The following is a 26044-nucleotide window of genomic DNA, read 5'->3' as shown; positions in this document are numbered from 1 at the left end:
GTTTTTTTTTAAAATGTCATGTTTACTATCTAGAAAGTTTCAAAAGTAATTGTGTAGAACTTTATACTAATTTTATCGTATATAGGGCAAATTCCAGAATGTCAAGGTTTTACAACAATGTTTGGATTTTTGAATGTAAAAGCATGCAGTGAATCCTCATAACTTTATATTAACTTGCATGTTTTATTATTTTTTTTCATATCATAAAATCTTCATGTACCATGTATATAATCTTTCTCATTGCAGCAGAACAGAATAGTTCTTTTACAACTGGACATGTTTCCTGTTTTTATTTGGCTGTCAGAGGCTGATTGTCCAAACGCAATTCTTGCATCTGCCTGAACACTGAGCAGGAGTTGTGGATGGACATCATACCTCTGGCTTGCTGCTACCTTCAGCAAGTGATACGAAAGGCAGAGTCGAGCTACTTTAGAGGAAAACAAATAAAATTTGCTATGTCCCTGGCAAGTACATCAGATCTACAGACCAGGTTCAATGACATGCACACAAATACAAAAGCAAATAAAAAAAAAAATCAATACTTCAACTAACACATGTGAGATCTGTTTGTGAGATGTGAGATCATTATAATACAATATAAAAGATTCTCAAATGTTCCATTCACTGTATTTTGCATATCAAGGTATTGCTTGTCCATTACATTTTCAATTTAATAAACCTCAACCTCAATGTTTTATGGATTAAATGCATTTTGTTACTGTAAGGCCATTATGTGTGAGAAGGAAAGATGATGAATTTATATCAAACAGGAGTTTAGTTTGATAGCTATAACGATATCATTGAAATAAAGCAGGAATGTTGAATCTTAAATTGCTGGTGTCAGTTAGGGTTTTCATCCAAATCAAGCACTTGTTTTATGAGTTGTTTGTGATTTCAGTAGACTCAGGTGTGGTTTCTGAAAACCTGCACCCACACCGGCCCTTTCCGGATAAGATTGTGCTTATATTCCTAAAATAAAGTTTTAACAACTGATAAATGGAAGTGTTTGTTTTTTTTTATTTCTGATATGTCTGATTTTTGTAATGCACTGCAATTCCAATAGTGTAATGTCTAGAAATAGGCTTATTAATAATAATAATAATAATAACAATAATAATAATAATAATAATAATAATAATAATAATAATAATAACAATATATTTGCAGTGCACATATAGTATTACAGCAATTCTGCCAAATTACATGTGCAAGAAACATTTGTAAGTGAATCTATACTTAAACAGTTATAATAAAATGTTTTGTTTTCGTTTTTGTGCAATTTCTCCAAAGTCATGTGATTTCACAGCGAGTGAAAATAATATATATATATATTTTTGATTCATCGAAATTTAATTAATAAACAGTTTCAGGTTTTTTTTGTTTTTTGGCACTATGTGTATTTGCTTGCTGTGAAATCACATGACTTTTGAGAATTTGCACAAATCATCTTACCCAATGAGTACTCCCAATTGTGCCACATGATTTACAGATGTAGTTATTTTGGATCCTACATTTAACAGATAAAAGCTGGTATCGGGCAAAAACAGCACACTGACCACTGCTGCAAAACGACAGAGAAACTGGGAACATGGGTTTTCTTCTATTACTGCTTTGTTTAGGTTATATCTCACAGCTGGTCTCTTCACAGACGTAAGTATGGATTATGTGATTTATGGTTTTGTTACTGCCTTATCACAGCTTGAATTCTGTGCTGGTCATTTTGAACTGATGGTCATTTCTGGTTTAAACCCAAATTATTAAGAAATTATTGCAGTGAGAGTGACACTAATCAGTGCTCAGATTATTGTTCACTCAGTGCTCAGGGCAGAAAGTGACTCAGCAGTTAAATCCTGGTTCTGCCAAGCTGCCACTGCAGGATCCTTGAGCAAGACCTTTTAGTCTCATTTGTTTAGCTGAATTGTAAACAAATGTTGATTAAACTAGAATTTTTTTATGTTTCATTTGTGGAGGCAACTGTATTTTACTACCAAATGACCAAGTTTGATATGAAAAAATTCATTCTTTTAAAATATTTGATCTGTTAAGATTTTTATTTCTCTTATCAACTCCACTCCCATAGACCAAAGCCTCGCATGGCTTAAAGTTCCCTTCATTAGCTTATAAAGCTAATAAAGAGATTAAAAATTAGTCCAAACTGTCAGTACACCATATCTGATTTAAGCAAAAAAAAGTACAAGAGTAAATAAAAATAAAGCCCTATTGGAAAAAAGTCTGTAAAATGCTGTTAATAGTGAAAATGTATTCACAAATTTACAGTTTTTTCAGATGACAGAGATTATTTTGCAACAAACTGATAGTACATATATTTCTGAAGCAAATATATCCCTTATCACACCGATTCGTCCTGGGGATATCATATTTTTACATGTTAGAAAAATTATTATTAAATTACATAAAAGTAAAAGAGGAACGGTGTGTAAAGACTCCTCAATAACCCAAAATCTAAAACACATGGTCTGTTATTACTGTATGTCTATGACTGAAAATCCTTTTGAAAATGTATTAGATTCCTGGTGACGGCTCCCAACGTTTTTCATGTTGGCACGAGGGAAAAGGTGTCGGTCCAGGTCGGGGAGAGTTTGCTGAACAAACCTGTGACCTGTTACTTAGAGCAGGAGGTGGGACGTGTTCTTATGTCAAAAAAAGAGACTATATGGATCTCTGAAAAAGGAAAAATTGGAACACTAGAGCTTGAGGTAAATAAAAATAAAGCCCTATTGGAAAAAAAGTCTGTAAAATGCTGTTAATAGTGAAAATGTATTCACAAATTTACAGTTTTTTCAGATGACAGAGATTATTAAACACATTAATGGGAAAAAGAAAGTATATTCTTATTTACTTCTAGGTTTTTATTTATCAGGACGTGAATAACAATTGCGTGGTCCTCACTAACTTATATAAACTAATAATGTGACTACAACAACAACGATAAAACACGGTTAATATGTAGTCATGTAATTTTTCAAAAACTAATGCAGCATTTAGAAACAGGAGGAATAAAATTAAAAACACATTTAGTGACTTGGCTCAGGGTTCAAGCCCCAGCACTGCCAAGCTGTCACTGTTGGGCAACTGAGCAAGGCCATTAACCCTCCGTGGAGGCTGTATCATAGCTGCCCCTGCGCTCCGACCCCAACCTCCTCAGTTGGAATATCTACAGAAAAGGTTTCCAACTACAGTAAATCAGCCCCATTCTCTGGAAATCACTTGAAGGCTCTATATTTGTAAACAATCCTCCTAACTGTAAAATGGTGAATTTCAAATAGTTTGGAGATGGCCTCATAACCCATCCCAGATGTAATTTTTTTTTCCTACGTGATTTCTGAATGTTGGATTTTGGGTAGAATAAATGACCACATATTGAAATCTGGTGTGTTTTTTGATGTCACCATTAAAAACAAAAACATCAAATTGAAGCAATATGTACTTTCTTTTTCCCAGGACTGTAAAATATTCGTCCATAATCATTGTATCCTGGTCAGGGTTGCAGTGGATCTGGAGTCTATCTCAGGAACACTGGCAAATCTATTGTGTATTGTTAGTTCATGCCCGGTGTCCATGGGATAGTACTTGGGTCCATGACAATCCAGATCAAGATAACGCAGTAAATGAAGATGAATAAATGAATGTTAGTTGAAATTTTCCCTAAGGTTGTCTGTAAGGGTGGTGCCTGTCTGGCATGGGACTTTAAAACAAATAAAATCTAAAGTATCTGATTTATTGTATTGTATTTGTTTGTATTTCATTTATTTTAGTTGCTTTGACTATTTATAACTGTGAATTCATCAAATATATGACTTTTATTTTTTCCCATTTTCCTCAAATGTGATTAAATTAATAACCAAAAGTGTTTACAAAATATGATACACATTATTCCAACCAGATTGAGTAGTAAATACAAGAAAAAACAAAATAAACTATACCCTTTCTATTGTTTGTATATAATCCAAAAATTTTAAAAAAATAATCCAGATAAACCTGTTTCAATCATTTGTAAATACTTTTGATTGACCCCTATTGTTGACCCTCTTTATAATTATACTCTTATTAAAGATTTCACCCAACAGAGATGAACACTCACAATCAGCTACGGCAGATCCATCTTATCTTAATCTGGTGTGTGATGTTGATGAATCTAAGAGAAAGATAACTCGAGTGTTGGTGTCCCAGCACAGAGGCTATATCTTCATCCAGACAAACCAGCCCATGTACAACCCTACACAGAAAGGTACAATAGAAATGACTCAAACTAGAACTAAACATTCTGAGGTTTGTTTAACACATACCGATATCTATCAGGCATTTTATCAGAAAAAATGTATTGTATGCTTACCAATGAAGTAGCCATACCAAATAAACTGACAACTAATTATATATATTTATATGTTCACTATGTGTCAATTTGAATTTCAGTTCTGTACAGGATTTTTACCTTGAATCATGCCATGCGCCCAGTATCCGAGATCATACACGTGTACTTAATTGTAAGTGCTTCAACAGCTCTAGATACAGTACATAACGGAAATAAAAAAAATAAATAACTAAAATTTTAAAAGTGCCCTTATCATTGCCTTCCATCTTGCAGAATTCAGAAGGAAACACTATCAAGAGAATTATAACCAGATCTAAAGCAGGCATTTCTGACAAGGACTTCCATATTCCTGATGTTTCTCAGTAGGCTTTTCTTATCCATTCTATTACTTACTACTGCTTGTGCGTTCTCCCAAATATGTTTTTTTCATAGAGCTGAACTGAAGAGATTAGTATTTTCTTGAGCATGTGCAAAGTCTTTAGGTTCTTCATTATCATGCTTTCTTCAGGCCGGGTGTGTGGAAGATCAAAGCTCACTACGAAGGTGATGAGAAGAGTGCTACCATTCGGGAATTCAAGGTGCAAAAGTTTGGTATGCAAAAATAAAATATTAAATATTATTCTTTGCTGAATTCTTTTTCTTTTAAAGTTGTCTTTAGTAATTAGATGAGCAACGCTCTTGTTAAGAAAATACGTTTATACTTATATTTAGCAGAATGCAATTACTAGACATTTATTTATTAAAGAAGTTTACATTTTATTTGTCTAGCAAAACAGGTATCATTTAATTGTCATTTTAACCATGTGTATATATGTATGTATGCATGTATGTATGTATGTATGTATGTATATACAGTATCTCACAGAAATGAGTACACCCCTCACATTTTTGTAAATATTTTATTATATCTTTTCATGTGACAACACTGAAGAAATGACACTTTGCTACAGTATAAAGTAGTGAGTGTACAGCTTGTATAACAGTATAAATCTGCTGTCCCCTCAAAATAACTCAACACACAGCCATTAATGTCTAAACCGTTGGCCACAAAAGTGAGTACACCCCTGAGTGAAAATGTCCAAATTGGGCCCAATTAGCCATTTTCTCTCCCCGGTGTCATGTGACTCATTAATGTTACAAGGTCTCAGGTGTGAATGGGGAGCAAGTGTGTTAAATTTGGTGTTATCGCTCTCACACTCTCATACTGGTCACTGGAATTTCAACATGGCACCTGATGGCAAAGAAAGAACCCTCTGAGGATCTGAAAAAGGGGGGAAAAAAATGTTGCTTTACATAAAGATGGCATAGGCTACAAGACGATTGTCAAGACCCTGAAACTGAGCTGCAGCATGGTGGCCAAGACACCATACAGCGGTGTAACAAGACATGTTCCGCTCGGAACAGACCTCGTCATGGTCGACCAAAGAAGTCGCGTGCATGTGGTCAGCGTCATATGCAGAGGTTGTGTTTGGGAAATAGATGTATGAATGCTGCTAGCATTGCTACGGAGGTTGAAGGGGTGGGGGGTCGTGGTCTGGGGCTGCATGAGTGCTGCTGGCACTGGGGAGCTACAGTACAGTTCATTGAGGGAACCATGAATGCCAACATGTGCTGTGACATACTGAAGCAAAGCATGATGCTCTCCGTTCGGAGACTGCTCCGCAGGGCAGTATTCCAACATGATACCAACCCCAAATACACCTCCAAGAAGACCACTGCCTTGCTAAAGATGGTGAGGGTAAAGGTTATGGACTGGCCAAGTCCAGCCACCTGGGGATGCAGGAGACATGTCCAAAAGCCTTGCTCCAGTTTTCCAGTCTGTAACTACCTGGCAGTGTGAATTGGACATGTGGACATCATCTAGTCACCTACTGAACCCCAAGACTTTACAACACCTCCTAGTTATTTTTTTTGACACCTAGTTTACCAGCTGAGAGACAGAGATCGTTTTAACCAGATCTTTAAATATTATTTGTACAAGCTCATACATATGAGGCATTAGAATTTCTTCTAGACATCTGTTAGAATATTCCAGTTATTTAAGCAAACCAAAAATTGTACAGCATTTTCCAGATTTGAATTCAAGATGTTCAATTAAACCACATCCTTTTGTTCAGTTCTTCCTAGTTTTGGTGTAACCATCAAGCCTAAAACTGACCATCTCCTTGTGAGCGCTGAAAACTTTCAAATCTCCATTGATGTTTCGTAAGTTTAGTAACGTTTTCTATTTCTTATTCATTTATAAAACCTTTACTGGATTTTCAGTGGATCATATTATAAATTAATAATTTGGTTAGGTCCTTTATTCTTGTTTGAATTCAGATAATCCACAATGCAGCAATACACATCAAATGGCATAAAGCCATACACATTTTTATATTATTATATTTAAACATTCAACAAACAAACAACAAAAAGCATCTGAACAACCCTGTATAGCATTTAAAGAGGAAGCACAATGTCTTAGGTAAGTAACTAGAGTTAGCTTGATTGTCTTGCACCTCCAGGGTTGAGGGTTTGATTCCTGTCTCCTTCCTGTGTGCATGGAGTTTGTATGTTCACTCTAATTTCCTATCCAAGTCCAAAGATACGTGTAATCTCCACATATCTCTGCAGGCTCCTTGTGATTCTTGTGAGGAAAAACATCTAGACAAAAGTCTTTTTAACTAATGTACATACATATTGACTTTGTAAACTTCTCTTCAATCACTTAAAAAAATATTAACCAATGCATTACATTCGCTCAATAGCTATTCATATGGAAAGAAAATCAGTGGTGGGTTTCACTGTCGCTTTGGATTGAGAGCGGAGAATACAAATGACATCAAGTTCCTCAAAGGGCTAGAAAAAATTGGACCAGTAAGTACAAATATTTTTTTTAATATTATGTAAAATAAAATAACAAGGAATGTACACAACATATCCTATTGGTCTGTCTTTCTTCCTTTTAGGTAAGAGACGGAAAAGCTGAAATCACTCTAAACATTTCAGATATCAAAGAGAAACTGAAACCCTTAAAGCTGGAAGATGTTGCCCAGAATGGAGCACGTTTCTACATCGCTGTTACTGTTACAGATACCTTAAGTAAACATATGGGAAATATTATTCATTTTATACACACACTCTGTGTTCAGCTCTCTCTCCCTCTTTTATTCCTGACACAGCTTACTACAACAGAGAACATTCAGTAAATGAATACAGTTTTGCTTTCTTCACAACTAACTGTCTAAATGTTGGTGGACCTCGCGTATACAGTAGTTGATTAAAGTGAATATGATGTCCTGGACGAATACAGGAGTACGTTCAGTTGCAGACTTATTCAACCAACATGCTCCACAGAACGACACGGGAAATCCTTCCTACCTGTGTCCATCGGACTTTATAACTCCTTTATAACTCTTATGTGATGCCTATGTGCAACAACATATATCACTGTGCAACAATATACCTTTACCTGTATAGTTATTTAAATGCTAGTTTATTTATATTTTTTGTATATATTATCTTATTGTATATAAGTCTCTATTTTTGTTGACTTGGAGCTGTGTTAACGAACCCTGGGAAAAGTATTAAAAAAAAACCTAAAGTATTCTGACTCTGATATAGACAATATTTTATCATATGGTTATGCAGATTTCGTTTCTACTTCAAATACAGTTTTTTTGTTTAGATGATTCAGTCTATCAAACAGGACGACTTTTTAAATGAATAATAAAATAACTATAGATTGATCAGTTCTGACACAAAATGACTTCATGTCCCTGATAGGTGGTGAGGTACAAGAGTCAGAAATATTCCTCCCCATCGTGGCACAGCGATACAAACTGGATCTAGAGAGAACCCGATCACATTTTATTCCTAAAATGCCTTTTAATGTTAAGGTAAGCTTGTCCCTTGTGAGTGTGATTCACTGTTGTCAAATACCAGTTGTGATGCTTTTTTTTTTCTTCTGTTAGGTAGTGGTGCGTTCTCCAAATGGCGTTCCAGCTACAGCTGTTCCAGTGAAAATAAGTGTATCACACACCAATGAGAAATCCACAACCGTAAATACAGATGATGACGGAGTAGCATATTATACTTTTAACGTTGAACAATCACCACAGTCCATTTCTGTTGAGGTGAGTATTTTAAAAATTAGGTCACACAGTGAATTTGTTTTCTTTATATTAATATGGTTTCATGTTTTGATGAGATTAATGTAGCCGTAACTGCTAAAACCTTGACGGTTGCGAGAGTACATATGTTTGTGTACCAACGTCTGACAGGCAATAGTCGATGGAATCAAGTCAGAAAAAAATGTGGCTATTGCCACTTCTTCAAGCAATAACTTCCTGCTGATCAGTGTGAACAATAAGGTTCTGGCACCTGGAGAACAGCTGAATTTTAAGTTTGACATTGTGAACGGCCAACCGAACGACGACTACATTTACTACTTGGTAAGTAGAGTAAATGATACAATAGACAATAACCAATTGAAACTTAACCTAGCTTTGCTTTTATAGCACTCCAAAGATCGCTAGCTCTGTAACATAATTCTTAAACTTACTCTTAAACTAGGAATGGAAAAAACATACTATATATGGAGGGTTTAATATATTTATGATGACGTTACCATATACATTATATAATATGTTATAAAATACTAAATGTTTGGTAACACTTAAAGGACTTATATATAATATAACATTATAAATGTGTTCACTGGAATTGGAAATCCTTGAATGTTAAATTCTATTAATTACACATTCCACAATTTCATAATTGCATATGATAGAGAAACATAATTATACTTATGATCACTGATAGTTTCAGTGTAAAACTGGGACAAAAACTTGACATTACTTCCTTAATATACATCTACTTCATTTTCATTTCCGTTTTATGGGCCATTAGGAAATATAGAGCTGACCACGTGGTTGGTGTTCTAATAAAAAATACAACAAAATACATATATAACTCTATATTTTGTTATTCTTTTCTTCGTTCAGCATTCTTCTCTAATAATGTAGTAACCATATTCGTCTTTAGTAAATGGTATACTTAAATTTTTCTGCACGCATACATTTTCACATGATCAAATATATCTGTGATATCCGGATGACGTTTTTCATTCCATTCTCTATGTGGCATTTTCTACCCTTTTAACAATTAAGTATGAATTTTCATCCTACATGAATTGTGTTCTCTTCAGATCCTCAGCAAAGGTGCACTCAGACAGTCAGGTTCTGTTATAGCAGGACGTACAACCACCATTAGCATGACCCTCAGCCATGACTTGATTCCATCCTTCCGCCTCATTGGATATTATTATGACAGAAACGGTGAAATTATAGCAGACTCCATCTGGGTAGATATCAAGGATGTGTGTGAGGGAAAGGTTTGTTATATTCTATTTCACTGTCTGTTTTTTTGTTTTAAATCTTTATTGTGTTTTCGAAACTCTGACTAATTATAGGATTATTAAAGCAACTCTTCATTTAGAAATCATAGCTTCTCACTGCAGGCTAGTTAGCTAGACTTAAACTCTTTTCATATCTCTTGTATAGGTTGTAATAACAGAAAAGGACAGTACTAAAAGCAAATTCAGGAGTCCATCACAAACCATTGATCTTAACATTGATGTGGAACAGCAACAAAATGCATTGGTTGCTTTACTGGCTGTGGACAAAGCCATCTATTCCCTGAATGCCGAAAACAAACTCACCACAAAACAGGTACAAAATGTAGATTAAAGATGCTTATATGATATTGTTGCTTTCTTTGTGTGTGTGTGTGTGTGTGTGTGTGTGTGTGTGTGTGTGCTTATTACATCGGCAATTACTGCATGGAAAATTAACAGTGATAAAGTCAGAAATGTCAGACAAGATATAGAAAGGAAGTTTTTACTTTTGTCCCCAACTGTATCATAGTATTAATGCAATACTGCAATAAAAATGGTATCTTAGCAAACATAATCAGATGCTGCTGATATTTACTGTGCATTAAACCAAGTGTATGATTATCAGTCTTATTTCTAGATTTTTCTTTTTAAAATAGTCCTGTTCTTTTGACAGATAATTTTGGTCATTTTAAACATTTATCTGCAGACAGAAACATTTTCTGACAATAGAATGAGAACAGCTACAGCTTGAAAATAAATAAATAAATAAATAAATAAATAAATAGCAAGTTCAATAATCTTACATCTGGTTTATAGTTATTTTAGACCTAAACTGGACTATATTGGTCTATACTAGTTATAGTCAGTTAACTCGACTCAATAATTAACATGTTGCTACTATGCATGTAGTGAATTAGAATTTTATATGATTGTTTGATATTGAACTTTTTTAAAAGCTCAAAAATTGCATATTCAACTGGTTTGGTAGAAAAAGCCTAAACTAAACCTATCTGGTTTTGGTGCAGGTCTTCTCCTCTATGCAGTCGTATGATCTGGGATGTTCGTATGGAGGTGGTGGAAACGCTGCTGCAGTATTTAATGATGCCGGATTGTCTTTCATCTCTCACTCTCAAACTCTCAAGTCACAGATGAGGATAGGTATATAGGGGTAATATGGGGAAAAACCTTGATACTGTTAATAAAATAGATAACTATTTTCTTAGCATTTGTTTCTAAACTAATAGTATGGATATTTTGTCTGTAGGATTTGCCTGTGAGTCAGGTTTCAGGCGGCAGAGACGTGCCATAGACCTTCAGAAAGAATTGGCCAAAAAAGGTGCAGCATTGTTACTGTACAGAAGCAAAATGTCCTACATAATTAAACTGTTTCTAGCTTTTAAAATCACATTATGATTTATATTTTATTTAATTAAGTAAAAAATGTTTAATTCATCAGTAGCTATTACTAACCTTTTTCAAGAAAATGTGATACTACTTGTCCATGTATCATATACTTTTAATATTGTGGAATGTCCATAAAACAAGCTCCTGTTATGACACTTTAGCAGCTACATATAAATTTATAAGACAAAAAAACAAATGTGTTTTGCCATGTTACAGAACAAACACACACTGGAACATGCTTGTTTTTTTGCTAGGGAAAAGCCCACATGATTTATTATGACATATTATTTATTCACTTATTATTTTTTCACCTAGCTTTACACTAACAGTTAGTTAGTGAATAGAGTTTCAGAGGTTGTGAATACTACTTCAAGATTTTAAGAAAGCATTGCTGCATCCTGGTTCTAACTGTATAGATTATAACTTCAAAGATCCAGATCAAGTTATGTGTTCAAGCTCAAGATCAAGTTCCATGCTATTAATGTTCAAATTGTGATTGGTACATTGCTCGTATTCTGTTTTCTCCTCTTTAAACCCTAATAACTATATCCAGTACCAAAGTAACCATTTTTAGTATAATTTAAAAATGTACACTGTCGTTTACTGTTTTTTTATTTATTGCACCATACTGAGTAAACTTGAGAGATGACTAAAATCCTAGAAGATCAGCAGTTATAGAAATAATCAGCCAGCCTGTCTGGCACCAACATTCAAACCACGGTCAAAATCAATCGATCCCAATCAAAATCATTGTGATCACAGTTTTTCCACATGCTGATGGTTGATGTGATTGTTACTTGTAGCTGTTGGCTCGTATCTGCATGTTTTTAATGCATTGCACTGCTGCTGCGTCGTCTGATTAGATAAATGTATGAAGGAGTAGGTGTAAAGGTCTTCCTAATACACTGCTCCATGAGTGTATGTGTCAACAAATTGCTTCTCCATTAAAAGCTCAACTCATTCATCTTTCTAATTTTGTCTCCAAAAGAAACCGAGTTTCTAGATGCAGCGCTGCAGAAGTGTTGCCGTCAAGGCCTAACATTGCTCCCGATGAAGCTGAGCTGCGAGGAGCGAAAGAAAAGAATGAATTCAGCTAATGAATGTGTGGAGGCTTTCATGAAATGCTGCAACTTTGCCACCGCACTGAGGAAAAACAAGAGGCAGGAAGAAATGCTGAGTGGTTATGGCAGAAGTAAGTATTACTACTGCACGTTAATGTACACACACACACACACACACACACACACACACACACAGCTCTTTATAAATAAAATAGTATAGGTAAATAATACAATTTACAATGGGGGAAAAAATACAGGTAGATAAGATTAACACCACAACCTTGCCATGCAAAAAATGCTTATTTTTAGTTTAAATAGAAACTCAGCAGCATGGTGAAGCATGTCCGGTTTAACAGGAATTAAGAGAAACTAATGATAAGCTAAAGAAATTTTAGCTTAGTTTTAAAATATGCAAAAATCAAATGGAGATAAAATAAGAGGTGGGTAAAAAAATCAAGTTTCTTACTTCATCATGGCACATGACATCTAAAAGTACATGCTCAGAATGTAAGGGACGTTTGATAGGTTTAAAGGCATGGGAGGTTTTAAAAATTCAAACCCTAGCTGTAACGGGGAGACTGATTAGTGTCAGTACTCAATAAAGTTGTGAAATAATACATAAGTATGATCTGATTTGTAATCAAATTGATTTGAGACACAAAGCTGGTTTATTTAGTTGAGGTAGGTGGTGAAATTTGTCCTTTTTTTGTCCTGATCTACACTAATGCAGATGTCAGGATAGTGGAAAAGACTAAAGTAGTACAGTTTAATTTAACATTATTCTAAATGTAATGTAAATGAATGAAATAAAAGAGCAGACTCTGAGCGTCTCTCAATCAAGCAACCCAACGAACTGTAGGTTCACAAACTACAGGGTTGGGACCTGTTGATTTATTCACTTGTTTGTTATTATTATGAATTATTATCAGAGCTGTAATAATATAATAATGTAATAATCATTATGATTATTATTAGGGTTTTTATTGTAATGAGCCTAAGCCACTTGAATTAAATGGGTTTTGAAATAAAGCTTTTAGCATTTTAAAAATGTGTTTCTTATTAAAAGCTCTTCATTTCCTAATTTAAAGCTTGGTCACTTATAAATTATTATAAACTTGAATTTACACACAGTTTTAATTAAATTGGGAAATGTCAGGGAAGGCCGGTGTCTTAACAGATAAAATTACAGGCCCAAGTTCAGAGATAATGTGAAAGGGGGTTTATTAAGGGAAGAAATAACAAAGGGCTAGAAACACTAGGAAACATGAAACACAGGACCACAGAAATAAACACAAGGACTCAGCAAAAAACAGATACAAGACAACCGGTATAAATAGGGGTGACAATCATAGAAACACAAGGAACAGGTGTGCAGAGGCGGAACGGATACATGGCAAATATAAACAAACTGCACGAATGTCCCCCTAGTGTCCGAACAGGAAAAAGTCCAGGCCAATTCCTGACAGGAAAAGTGTTAATGTGATGTAAAATATGTTCTGGTTGATATTTGGTGTTTGTTCAGGACTGGAGAAAATGTTCCTGTTGTTAATAATGTTGGTGTAATGTAAGATACTTTAAACCTGCTCATGATGATATAACTGTGCTTTACTTCCCTTTCACTACCTCCAATCTCAACCAACCAGCTGCTACTGCTAGTGCGATTGAAAACTTTTTTGAAAACGATATCCAGTACATTCGGCACAGTTTCCCTCCCAGCTTTGCATTTGACACTTTTAAAGTGAATGGCCACATTACGTAAGTAAAACACACACACACACACACACACACACACACACACATACACACTTCTGTCTCACTCTCTTGCTACACTGTTTTACTCTGATTGTATGCTTTAACTTGTCTTCGGATGTTTGTTTCAGAAAAAGGATCATTCTCCCTGATTCCATCACTACCTGGGAGATACAGGCTGTCAGTTTATCTCTTTCTCATGGTAACCAGAATTTTCTTATAGTCTATAACTGGTTTACTGAATTATAATTAAAACCTGTGCACATGATTGAATTATCTACAGATATGTTTAACAACGTTACACTTATTCATTATTTCTAGGTTTTTGTGTAGCCAAGCCTTATGACATCCTGGCATATAAGGAGCTGTTTATCTCTTTGCAACTTCCATACTCTGTCAGGAAGAATGAACAAATGGCCATTGTTGTGGTTATCCACAACTATGGAAAGAAAGAAAAAGAGGTGTGTTAAAGACAAAACACTAGAACATCGATATTTACACCGCAGAAGTTCTTCATATTTCATGCTGTGCTACGCAATTGCAGATAGTAGAGGATTTGAGACACTATTGACTATACAGAGCATTTTCCCTTTAAGCCTGAAAAAAGAGAAACATGGGTAAGGAATCAGAATAGTGTATTTTTCTCTGTACTTCTCTGAGTTCAGGGATACACAGATGAACATTGCTGAAGTGCCCCAGGATTATGACACAAAGAGAAAATTAACTGTAGATAGATGTATTCAGCACTTTAACTGAACCAGCCCTAAAGGTCATTATGGCAATATGGTGAGCTTGTTTGACGATAGATTTGTATCTTAATTGATTATGATAACAATTGTGTATCCTCACCACACATACTGGGTTCTGAGTTCATATCATTATAATATAACAGATCAGATCAGAATTAGTTCAAACAGAGAAGTCACTTTATTTGCATATTTCCATAATCAGCCTATGTTCTGTAGTTTTTTTCCTGTATGGGAATTTTAGGCAGTGGATTTTATACATAAATAGTCAAAATGGTACTATTGTTTTAATGTAGACGTTAAAATGAATATGCACCACCTAGCAATTCAGGCTCTGAGTAAAATGGTGCATCAGCTGCATTCTTCTCCAATGTCCTCTGTATAATTAAACAAGAATTACCTCCAAAAACATACATTTCACCAGAGCATATTGTATTTTGGTTACATCAAATTGTATGTCTGAGGTCTGAATCCCGATGTGAACAATTAAATCCTCATTATGTCACTGAACTCTGAGTATAGTTCAATATAAACTACTGCAATACAGTTAAGGTGTTTTATGTAGCTACTAGGGATGAGCGAGTACAGCATTATCTGTATCTGTATCTGTATCTGTTAACCATATGAATTATCCGTATCTGTATCTGTACACGGAGTGGGTGGGGCCTAATCAGGAAGTAGGGGCTTGTCTTGAAATGGGCGGGGCTTTAACTGGTAATAATTAATTTGGTAATAAAAATAACCACGTCTGAACGAACCCACGTTTACCAGAACTCTACTGGTTAGTAAGTACGTATTATTAATGTTACAACCCAAAGTAAAAAGCTGAAGAAACCCTAAACGTTAACGGAAAAGACCCGCGAACCCGAGTGACTGAGGGAGAGACAGAGCGCTGTTCTGTGTGTGACTGTGAGTGAGCAGAGCAAGACACAGCAACACAATACATCTGTATGTGTGTATGGGAGCGGCGCTGTGACTAGCCTATCACTGTAGGGGAGGGGTGCTGTGACTAGCCTATCACAGAACGCTGACACAATCAGATACCCAATGATGATTTTCATTCAATCCGAGCACAGATATTGACTCGTATTACTCGTATAATACTGCTTTATCCGTACCGGATACTCGTTTCAGCCGAGTATACAGACTATACAGAAATACTCAGTATACAATGAAAATGTCGTTTTACAATCAATGAGATTTTTAACATATTACAATTTCTGCACAACCAAATATTTTTTCCTATATAGCTTGCTGTTCATATGAAACAAGTAGAAGGCTTGTGTTCACCGGGTGCTTTATCCACCGATTCCTACGTGAACATCAGTTTGAGCAGCAGTAGCTCTGAGACAGTGACCTTTTCTGCTGTTCCTCTGATGGAGGGTGAAATCCCGATCACTATCCAACTATATGACCGAGAATTTAGTGAGGGTGTGGATGCCATTCAGAAGACACTGTTGGTGATGGTAAGAGGAGATGGTTTGGATGTTTGCTAGATTGAGTTAATGATGTGAGAGAAATAATGTACTTACTTCACTTTGCAGAACGAAGGAGTCCGTGATGAACAGGAGACAAGTACATTAATAAACCTGGATGGTAATTTATACCGGTTTCTTTTATTTGTCTTTATTCCAACCTCATCGTTATCATGTACTGTTTTTAAATTAATGAAAATGTACTCGGAGTGTATTCCAGACAGCTTGCTTAAATTACACGTTTGATGCATAGCACATTTTATATATGCAAAAGAAGATAAATAAAAATGTCTCTAAACAGGAAAAAAGGATATAATCATTGATATTGATGGATCCCTTCCAAATGGTACAGTTCCTGGCACAGATAGCAATATCTTTGTCAAAATTGAAGGTATGGGTGATAGTGTTTTTTTTTTCATATGCAAAAAAAAAAAAAAAGCTACAAAATGATGATAAGAATTTTGGTGTAATTATCTCTCATGTCTGAATGATAAACAGATGAGGTATTTGGTGTAGCAGCTGCCACACCCCTACTTACACCAGCCAACGTGAACAAGCTGATCAAAGCCCCTCATGGTTGTGCTGAACAAACTATGATCAGGATGTCACCCACGGCTCTGGCCATTCGATACCTGGATTCAAACAACCGATGGCTGGAACTGGAACCTGAGATGAGAGACAAGGCACTGAAGAACATAGATGATGGTAAACACAGACTTATTGCACTGATCACTTAAAAGGACAAAATTTTGGAGGATATTGAAAGCACTTTTCTAGCAGATAAATTTATTTTTGATTTCCAGGGATTACCTCAATTAGTAAAATCTAAATATGAAATTATAGCTGATGTGTACAGTTTTTTTTTTTTTTTTTAGTAACATTTGTTTATTACCACATGCACATAAATTACAATGAAATTCATTGTACTACAAGACTATATATAGCAATGCAATGCAAATATATTCATAAAAGAAATAAAAAACCCTTCAGCCTCCAACCATAGAAGACAACATAAGCATATTTATTTAACAGAACTGAACAGAAATGGTAACAGGTATTTTTAGTAGCCTAGCACCTGCTGATGGTGCCAGTTTGAAAGAAGACAAGTTGATGTGCTAAGTGACTCGGGTGCCTGCGTTACTGAGCCAGTGTATGTGTGTGTGAGGATAATGCAGTAAGTGTAATAGGATATACATTATATTATTTCCCGTTAAAAAAAAATAATCTCATAGATATAGCTTTATATGACTGGCCTAATTTGGGCGCTGAATGATTTACCACAAGAGGGCGGTATTTCTCAAGTGATCTCGTTTTGTATAAAACATAATGATGATGGCCATAGGCAAATATCCAGGGATGCTGTGCTGCTTTGACATTCTAAAAGTGTCTTTCTTCGGTGTGCGTGTAGCAGTGTAACAGTGTTCTGTTGGTGTTCTGGCATTGTAATTGTGTAGCGGTGATGTTTTAGCGTTATAACAGTGTAACAGTTACAATCATTAATCTCATATAAAATCTTTTTTAGCTTTCTAAAATTGTCAAAGGGATTCTTTGGTATTGTTACAGTGCAACAGTGGTGCTTTGGTATCATAACAGTGTAACAGTACTGCTATGGTATCGTAAGAGTGTAACAGTGGTGCTATGGTATTGTAACAGTGTAACAGTGGTGCTATGGTATTGTAACAGTGTAACAGCGGTGCTTTGGTATCATAACAGTGTAACAGTACTGCTATGGTATCGTAACAGTGTAACAGTACTGCCATGGTATCGTAACAGTGTAACAGTGGTGCTATGGTATTGTAACAGTGTAAGAGTGGTGCTTTAGTATTGTAACAGAGGTGCCTGGGTATTGTAACAGTGTAACAGAGGTGCTTGGGTATTGTAACAGTGTAACAGAGGTGCTTGGGTATTGTAACAGTGTAACAGTGGTGCTTGGGTATTGTAACAGTGTAACAGTGGTGCTTGGGTATTGTAACAGTGTAACATAGTTGCTTGGGTATTGTAACAGTGTAACAGTGGTGCTTGGGTATTGTAATAGTGTAACAGTGGTGCTTGGGTATTGTAACAGTGTAACAGTGGTGCTTGGGTATTGTAACAGTGGTGCTTGGGTATTGTAACAGTGGTGCCTGGGTATTGTAACAGTGGTGCTTGGGTATTGTAACAGTGTAACAGAGGTGCTTGGGTATTGTAACAGTGTAACAGAGGTGCTTGGGTATTGTAACAGTGTAACAGAGGTGCTTGGGTATTGTAACAGTGTAACAGTGGTGCTTGGGTATTGTAACAGTGTAACAGTGGTGCTTGGGTATTGTAACAGTGTAACATAGTTGCTTGGGTATTGTAACAGTGTAACAGTGGTGCTTGGGTATTGTAACAGTGTAACAGTGGTGCTTGGGTATTGTAACAGTGTAACAGTGGTGCTTGGGTATTGTAACAGTGGTGCTTGGGTATTGTAACAGTGGTGCCTGGGTATTGTAACAGTGGTGCTTGGGTATTGTAACAGTGTAACAGTGGTGCTTGGGTATTGTAACAGTGTTGCTTGGGTATTGTAACAGTGTAACAGTGGTGCTTGGGTATTGTAACAGTGTTGCTTGGGTATTGTAACAGTGTAACAGTGGTGCTTGGGTATTGTAACAGTGGTGCTTGGGTATTGTAACAGTGTAACAGTGGTGCTTGGGTATTGTAACAGTGTTGCTTGGGTATTGTAACAGTGTAACAGTGGTGCTTGGGTATTGTAACAGTGTAACAGTGGTGCTTGGGTATTGTAACAGTGTTGCTTGGGTATTGTAACAGTGTAACAGTGGTGCTTGGGTATTGTAACAGTGTAACAGTGGTGCTTGGGTATTGTAACAGTGTAACAGTGGTGCTTGGGTATTGTAACAGTGTAACAGTGGTGCTTGGGTATTGTAACGGTGTAACAGAGGTGCTTGGGTATTGTAACAGTGTAACAGTGGTACTTGGGTATTGTAACAGTGTAACAGTGGTGCTTGGGTATTGTAACAGTGTAACAGTGGTGCTTGGGTATTGTAACATTGGTGCTTGGGTATTGTAACAGTGTAACATTGGTGCTTGGGTATTGTAACAGTGTAACAGTGGTGCTTGGGTATTGTAACAGTGTAACAGTGGTGCTTGGGTATTGTAACAGTGTAACAGTGGTGCTTGGGTATTGTAATAGTGTAACAGTGGTGCTTGGGTATTGTAACAGTGTAACAGTGGTGCTTGGGTATTGTAACAGTAGCAGTGCTTGTGCAGTGCTTGTGCATTTTTGCAATGTAACAGTTGTTCTTTAGTATTATAACAGTGTAGCAGTAGTGTTTTGAAATTCCAACAATGTATAGCATACTGTTGTTTAGTATAATTTGCTAACTGTTAAAGCAGCAATGTGCTTATACTGTGTATGTATTATATACAGTACTTATACTATCTCTGTTTGTTGTTGTTGTTGTTGTTCTGTTTCACTTAGCACTGTATGTTTCTGAACTGAATAAACTTTTATTCATTTTTGCAGCCTATAATAGAATTCTGACATTCAAAAAGCCTGATGGATCATATGGAGCATGGAAAAATTATCCCACCAGTAACTGGTAAGAGCTGCAGTATACAGGCCCACAGATAGTGGTCAGGCCATGGTGTGGCATAAAGACTGGCATCTGCTCATCTCCCACTGCTTCCCTCTAGGCTAACTGCCCTGGTTGTGAAGGTGTTATCCCTTGTGGCTGATTGTGAATTATCAGTAACAGAAGACAAATTGATCGTCTCACAACTTGAAATTCGGAATTCAGTCAATTACCTTATTGAACAGCAGGGCAAAGACGGGTCATTCACCGATCCTAATCCAGTCATTCACAGAGAAATGCAGGTCAGGAAATGTTTTGCATTTTCTTTTTGATTATATTAGTTTCTCATTACACCACAAGAGAAAGACGCACAAAATATCACAAGTTTATTTACGTTTAGCTATTAGCCAGAAACATAGTGTTCTAGACCTTATGTTGCTTTTATGCTGTTTCCTTTCCAGGGTGGAATTGGGGGTGTTGAACAAGATGCCTCCCTCACCGCTTTCACAGCCATTGCCCTTAACCGTGCCCTTCCTTTCATGGACCAGGAAACTGAATCTGTGGTAAACAGCACTGTCTATACAGTATCAGTGAATGAAGATAGATGACACTTTACTGTAGCAATAGAATTAAACATTTGTCTGTTATTAACATTGCATTGTTGCATTTAATATATAACATTTAGTATACTGGGTGCTATATTTTAATAAAGTTCTTAATAGTTTAATCACGTTTAAAGAAAAATTGCAGAATAATCTTCAGATTTTTTTCTAAAATAATAAACTGCACAGTAGAATATTAATTGATTAGTCATTTTTGTGCTTAATGTTTAGAGCAATAGTATCTCTCAAGCCACCAGATATCTTCTTTCTCGTGTTGATGAACTACAAAGGCCCTTTTCTCTGGCTATTACAACCTACTGTTTATCCCTTTGTCTTGAAGACAACACATTGGCTTTGTCAGCTTGGGGGAGACTTAAAACTATGGCAATAAAAGGTAATAAATAACATAATGACACAGCATTTTTTGTTTCATCCAGTTTTGGGAGGAGGCACATATCAAACACAGCTGTATGTAATAAATAACTTATTGCCTATGACCTTTTATGGAGGAAAAAATCTACGCTGTATCTTCCTCTGCTATCTTTCTCCATTAAGAGGGTGACTGTAAGGTGTGGAGGGATAATGAGGACATGCGATTGCAAGATGAGAAAAATAAACAAAACGTTCCCCCAACAATGGCTCTTACAGTTGAGACCACCGCATATGCTCTTCTTGCTGCTATAAAACTTAAAGATTTTGAAAATGCAAAAATGGCTGTCTGCTTCCTGTCCTCCCAAGAGAACTATGAAGGCGGGTTCAAATCCACCCAGGTGAGCCAGAGTCATGAAGATCATTATTGCAGGCTTTTACACTTTAATATCTAAAGCATTCGATTAAAAAGAAGACAGATTTAATCTGTTAAAACTGACTAATTTAATTATTTTGTTCCAGGATACAATTATAGCTTTGGAAGCGCTCTCAGAGTATGCACTGCACTTACCCCAAGAGACTTTAGATTTCAAAGTGCAGTTTACCAGTTTGAAGAGGAATGAAAAAGAGGGTCTGTCCTTTAACAAGAAAGGCGAGAAAAAGGAGACAGATTTAAAGGTATACACACTTGAGATTTGTTGGTACTGGTGAATGAATTAATCAGCAGCACAAAAAGCACAATGATGTGGTCACATTGCAGATTTGGCTATTTTAAACTATTCAGGCAAACATTGAAGATTTCACCAATCATGATTATTATCCTTGAATTCCTTTTGATCTCTGTTCGTTTAGATCTGGAGCAGATTTGTTCTTTGGCATCAATTTTGTCTTCTTTTTTTCAGAGACTGCTGGGAAGTGACATCCTTGCAACGTTTTCAGGGAAAGGCCAAGCAAAAGTAAAGGTAATGCAGATACCTTTCGTGAACAAATACCTTCCAGCTCTAAACCTCAGAAAAGTGTCAGATGCTAATGGAGATGATCTTACTGTTACTCTTCTTAGGTGGTGAAGGCTTACTTTGTCCCAGACACTTCCTCCCATTGTAGTGAACTGGCAATATCCGTGACAGTGCAAGGCAAAGCAGAATATACAAGTAAGGAAATTAATATTTTCATTATTATTTTTTATTATTATTCTTTTCCTTTTGTCTACACCGCTTATTCTGTTGGGTCATGGAGAATCTGGAGACTCAGCTCACAAGGAAGGATACACCCTGGACAGGATGCCAGTCTATTGCAGTGCACGGTCACACACACATTCACCCACTACAGACAATTTAGAGATGTTAATCAGCCTATGATGCATGCACCTGAAGAACATCTCAAGTACTTGACTAAAACCCCATGATATGGGAAGAACATGCAAACTCCACACACACATAGCAGAGGTAGAAATTGAGTCACCAGCCCTGGAGGTGTGAGGCAAACATGCTAACCACGTGCACTTTTTTAATTTTAATGATTTAAAAAAATGTATTTTAATGCCATATTATTTTGGAAATGAATGTTGAAATCTTTTCTTCTTCTTCGTCTTCTTCTTCTTCTTCTTCTTCTTCTTCTTCTTCTTCTTCTATGAATTATTGTCATTTTACTCAAAAAGTCCTGCAGTACTAAATATTAATGATGAAATCTTTGCAGAAAGGATATTTAATCTATTGAGTAAACAAAAGGTATTTTATGCAGCTCAGGTATCAGAAACCTATGACTATGACTACAGTAATAATTATGAGATGGAAAGGAAGGAGGAGGAAGATTACCCTCGCTCGGCCATCGAGTGGTTTGATGCTCGCACCAGACGCAGACGGGACATCCAGTCGAGCCAGAACTCTGAAAACATAATGTACACAGTGTGCATCAGGTCAGGAAAACACACTACTGTGTTCCACTGCATTATTTTTTTTCCCTGGGTTTGTTTTCCTAATGCATGTTGACATTAAATGTGTATGATCTCAAGACGTGTAGACTAACAGTTCCAGTGTGTGTCCTCAACTGCAGTCACTCCAGAGAGCGGAATCTCACAGGCATGGCTATTGCAGATATCACATTACTCAGTGGCTTTGAGCCTGAAACCGATGATCTGGATTTGGTCAGTGGCAGCAATGGTTCTGTGCATCATGAATTTAATACGATCAGATACAAAATACTAAATATTTTCACATGCTATATTCACCTAACATATTCTTACCATTTTAAACAGTTAAAAAATGCAGAAGCCCCATACATATCTCACTACGAGTTTACAAATGGAAGGGTCCTGTTATATTTTAATGAGGTGAGACAAGTAAGCCAACACACACACACACACACACACACACACACACATACACACAAAGCAGCTCAGTAACCCTGTAGAATCTGTCTACAGATGCATAACAGTGAAGAATGTATTGCATTTGGAGCTGTACAAAGGGTGCCAATAGGCTTGCTGCAGCCTGCTCCTGCTTCATTCTATGACTATTATGAACCAGGTATAAACTTTTTCTTGTTTTTTATTTTACTGCAGTTAATCTGACATCTCTACAGTTGATCTCCTTTGTACATCTCAGTGGACAAATAATTAGACAATTTGATTACTTTCCATTGCCATATGAGTCACAACCTAGTGAGTTAAGCATGAGTTTATAGCTAGCACACTGTAGTTTTGTGTTGTTCTGTTATAACTGTATATAAACTGTATATACTGTATATAAACTGTTATTCCAACTCGCTTTTACAGAAAGAAGATGCACAGTGTTCTATGCTGCCCCAAAAAGGAGCAAGATGGTGTCTGCTCTGTGTGTGAATGAAGTGTGCCAGTGTGCTGAAAGTAGGCCTTGAGCTTTTTTATTTAATTTAAACATCAGTCAAAGGAACATCAAGCTGCTAGGAGATATTGTAGCCTTATAGCCTTAAAGTCTTATAGCCTTTAGATTTAAATAGGCAAACTGACTGATTACATGTTGTGATACTGTGACACACTGTAGTTTACAATAGATAGATAGATAGATAGATAGATAGATAGATAGATAGATAGATAGATAGATAGATAGATAGATAGATAGATTATTGTATGCAGTCATTAATTCAAATCAATTTAATTCAAGTATTATTTAATATGAAGCATGCACAACGGGAATAAACTTTGTGCTAAACCGTTCTCTGTCCTTTCTCTATTCATGGCAGCTTTGCGTAAGAGTATGGTCTTGTTTCTACAATGAAAATAAAATCTACTGATGACTTATTTGTTTGAACTTGTTTGCAGGGCCTTGTTTCAAAGCAAAAGAATCAGACACAAAAACATTAATAAATATCCAAAAAGAGGACCGCTTCAAGCATGCTTGCTACCAACCTGTAGCTGATTACGGTTTGTACTTTAAAAAAAATACTACTAGAGCTCTAATTCAGTTGTCTTATGTTGGGGAAAAACATTTAACAATTTAAACGCATTGGTTTTATATTTGTATCTTTTATGTTAAGTTTTTCTAGTTGGCTAATTTAAAATTGAATTTGGTTAAAATAACATTTTCATGAATTAGCTCATTGGCTGAAATCTTGCCAGTTAAATCAATGTTCATATGCACTTATAAATCTAGTGTGTTGAAGTTTTTTTTTTTTTATCAGAATGGTTTGTAAAATTGTTTCTGAAATGAACTGCGGCTAGAAAATTGAAGTAGAACTGAATTTGAAACCAAATAATATGTCATTCAGAAACAGGCATAACAATTCAGAACTGTATATTTTATATACATATAGCAGTTTCATGTTTCTTATTCCATACCTTAATCCTAACTGTTGTTTAAAGGTTTTCTTTTTAATGTTTTTGGGGGGAGGGAAGAAGAAAAAAAAAAACAGTTTTGCCCTGAAAGCCTTAATAAGAAGGATATATGTGCTAGGTCACTCTCACCAGCATACAACTCCTACTTTGTCCTTTGTAATTATGAATGGTCATTATGTTGTAGGCTTCATGGTCACTGTGAATTCTGTGGAGGATAAAAAATCCTTTGACTTTTACCACACTACTGTGACTGAGGTCCTCAAATTCAGTAAGTCGTCATTATAAAATAACAATTTGCTCAGTATAGACATGTTATATCGGTGTTGGATTGTGGTTTGGTGATTTCAGTACTATTCACTGCGTGTCTCAAATCTCGTAGATGGAGATTTTACTGTGGATGTCGGTGACAGTCGTTATTTTGCCAAGCGGAAACATTGTAAGAGTCAGCTGATTTTAGGGGAGACTTACCTCATCATGGGAAGAGACGGCTTGACCACTGACAACAATGGACAGTGAGTGTCCAGTTGTTTTGCACATCACATGTGTACTAATTGACAACTGATCTAAATACTTTGAGTTTTTTCTTTACTATGTAGTGCTAAATGCTTTGTTACAATTCTATATAAAACTGTAAACCTCTGACATGCCATGTCTTTCTTTCAGAATGGTGTACCTTTTGGATGCAAATACATGGGTGGAGCAGAAGCAGACCAGTAAATGCAAAGGATCAGCCTGGCGCTTGTATTGCAAGAAATTTAAAGATTTCCGCAGAGAATACCAAGTTAAAGGCTGCTCCCAGTAATTCAGTCAATTAATGACAACATTACGGTAGAATACACGCAGCTGAATGAAATCACAGCAGTACAAATAGATTGCATGTTGTGGATCAACTGGTTTCTGTCCCTGAGATTCTGCTCCAAAATGTAGAAGTCTAGAAGTGATTGCACTCTGACTGGACAAAAATAGTAGCATAGAATTCACTTTAATTTCTTGACTATTTTGACTGCTGCATATTGTGCTTAGTGTCACAGGTTTGGAAACATCAATTATTTTCTACAATCAGCAACAGAAACATCACTAATTATTCCTAATTGTTCTTAGTATACACAATCTTAAGGTAAATTGAAATATTTCTCAATTTGTTTTTAATTATTGAGTGTAATGCACATTTCATCTTTCAATTTTTGCTGGCTTCTCATATATTAACTTCACTTAATATATGATATCTTCTGCTCTGTTTATTTACAGACTTTATACTGTACTATATGTACAGAGCATTTGCTATTATAAAGTGTAACAAGGTGTACCAAATAAAACAATTAACCTAAAAGCAAAGTATATGTCAACATAAATGTAAATGCGACACACAACTATAAAATGTTTCAACGTTCCATCAAACTTTAGCAATATTATTCAGAAAGTCAGAAAACACTGACCACACACAGGTGACCACATGATAGCATACGCTTACGTTAGCATATCCAAACACTTGGCCAGCTCTTTCACCTGGACAAACCCTTCTATTTCATGCTCGCCTTGCGAACGAGTCTCGCTCAGCAGTTC

The 26044-nt window shown here is 36.0% G+C and overlaps 1 protein-coding gene across 1 annotated transcript; it reads left to right on the top strand.

Moving 5' to 3' along the window:
* The first annotated feature begins 1493 nt into the window (after window positions 1-1493).
* Window positions 1494-25816, top strand: c4b (complement 4B (Chido blood group)). Its single transcript, XM_060870453.1, has 41 exons — window positions 1494-1650; window positions 2528-2717; window positions 4075-4249; window positions 4435-4505; window positions 4607-4695; window positions 4842-4924; window positions 6451-6538; window positions 7084-7192; window positions 7285-7417; window positions 8102-8214; window positions 8290-8451; window positions 8599-8769; window positions 9525-9710; window positions 9880-10047; window positions 10739-10871; window positions 10978-11049; window positions 12106-12309; window positions 13822-13933; window positions 14059-14129; window positions 14249-14388; window positions 15924-16139; window positions 16218-16269; window positions 16450-16539; window positions 16647-16853; window positions 19651-19726; window positions 19821-20001; window positions 20161-20262; window positions 20533-20695; window positions 20857-21071; window positions 21193-21348; window positions 21573-21632; window positions 21731-21821; window positions 22411-22585; window positions 22723-22813; window positions 22925-22999; window positions 23093-23195; window positions 23444-23533; window positions 23969-24070; window positions 24666-24749; window positions 24861-24993; window positions 25145-25816. The coding sequence occupies exons 1-41, from the start codon at window positions 1589-1591 to the stop codon at window positions 25281-25283; spliced, it is 5133 nt and encodes a 1710-aa protein (XP_060726436.1). The 5' UTR covers window positions 1494-1588; the 3' UTR covers window positions 25284-25816.
* Window positions 25817-26044: the final 228 nt, after the last annotated feature.

The sequence above is a fragment of the Tachysurus vachellii genome, chromosome 5, assembly GCF_030014155.1.
Source record: "Tachysurus vachellii isolate PV-2020 chromosome 5, HZAU_Pvac_v1, whole genome shotgun sequence".
Taxonomy (NCBI): Eukaryota; Metazoa; Chordata; class Actinopteri; order Siluriformes; family Bagridae; genus Tachysurus; species Tachysurus vachellii.
This window is presented reverse-complemented; position numbering and strand designations above follow the sequence as displayed.

Excerpts from the sequence above, each read along its gene's own strand:
- c4b (XM_060870453.1), top strand. The coding sequence starts at position 1,589 with ATGGGTTTTCTTCTATTACTGCTTTGTTTAGGTTATATCTCACAGCTG. Across the intron at positions 7,193-7,284 it reads GGCTAGAAAAAATTGGACCA|GTAAGAGACGGAAAAGCTGA; the intron begins GTAAGTACAAAT and ends TCTTCCTTTTAG. Across the intron at positions 12,310-13,821 it reads GCTGAGTGGTTATGGCAGAA|CTGCTACTGCTAGTGCGATT; the intron begins GTAAGTATTACT and ends TCAACCAACCAG.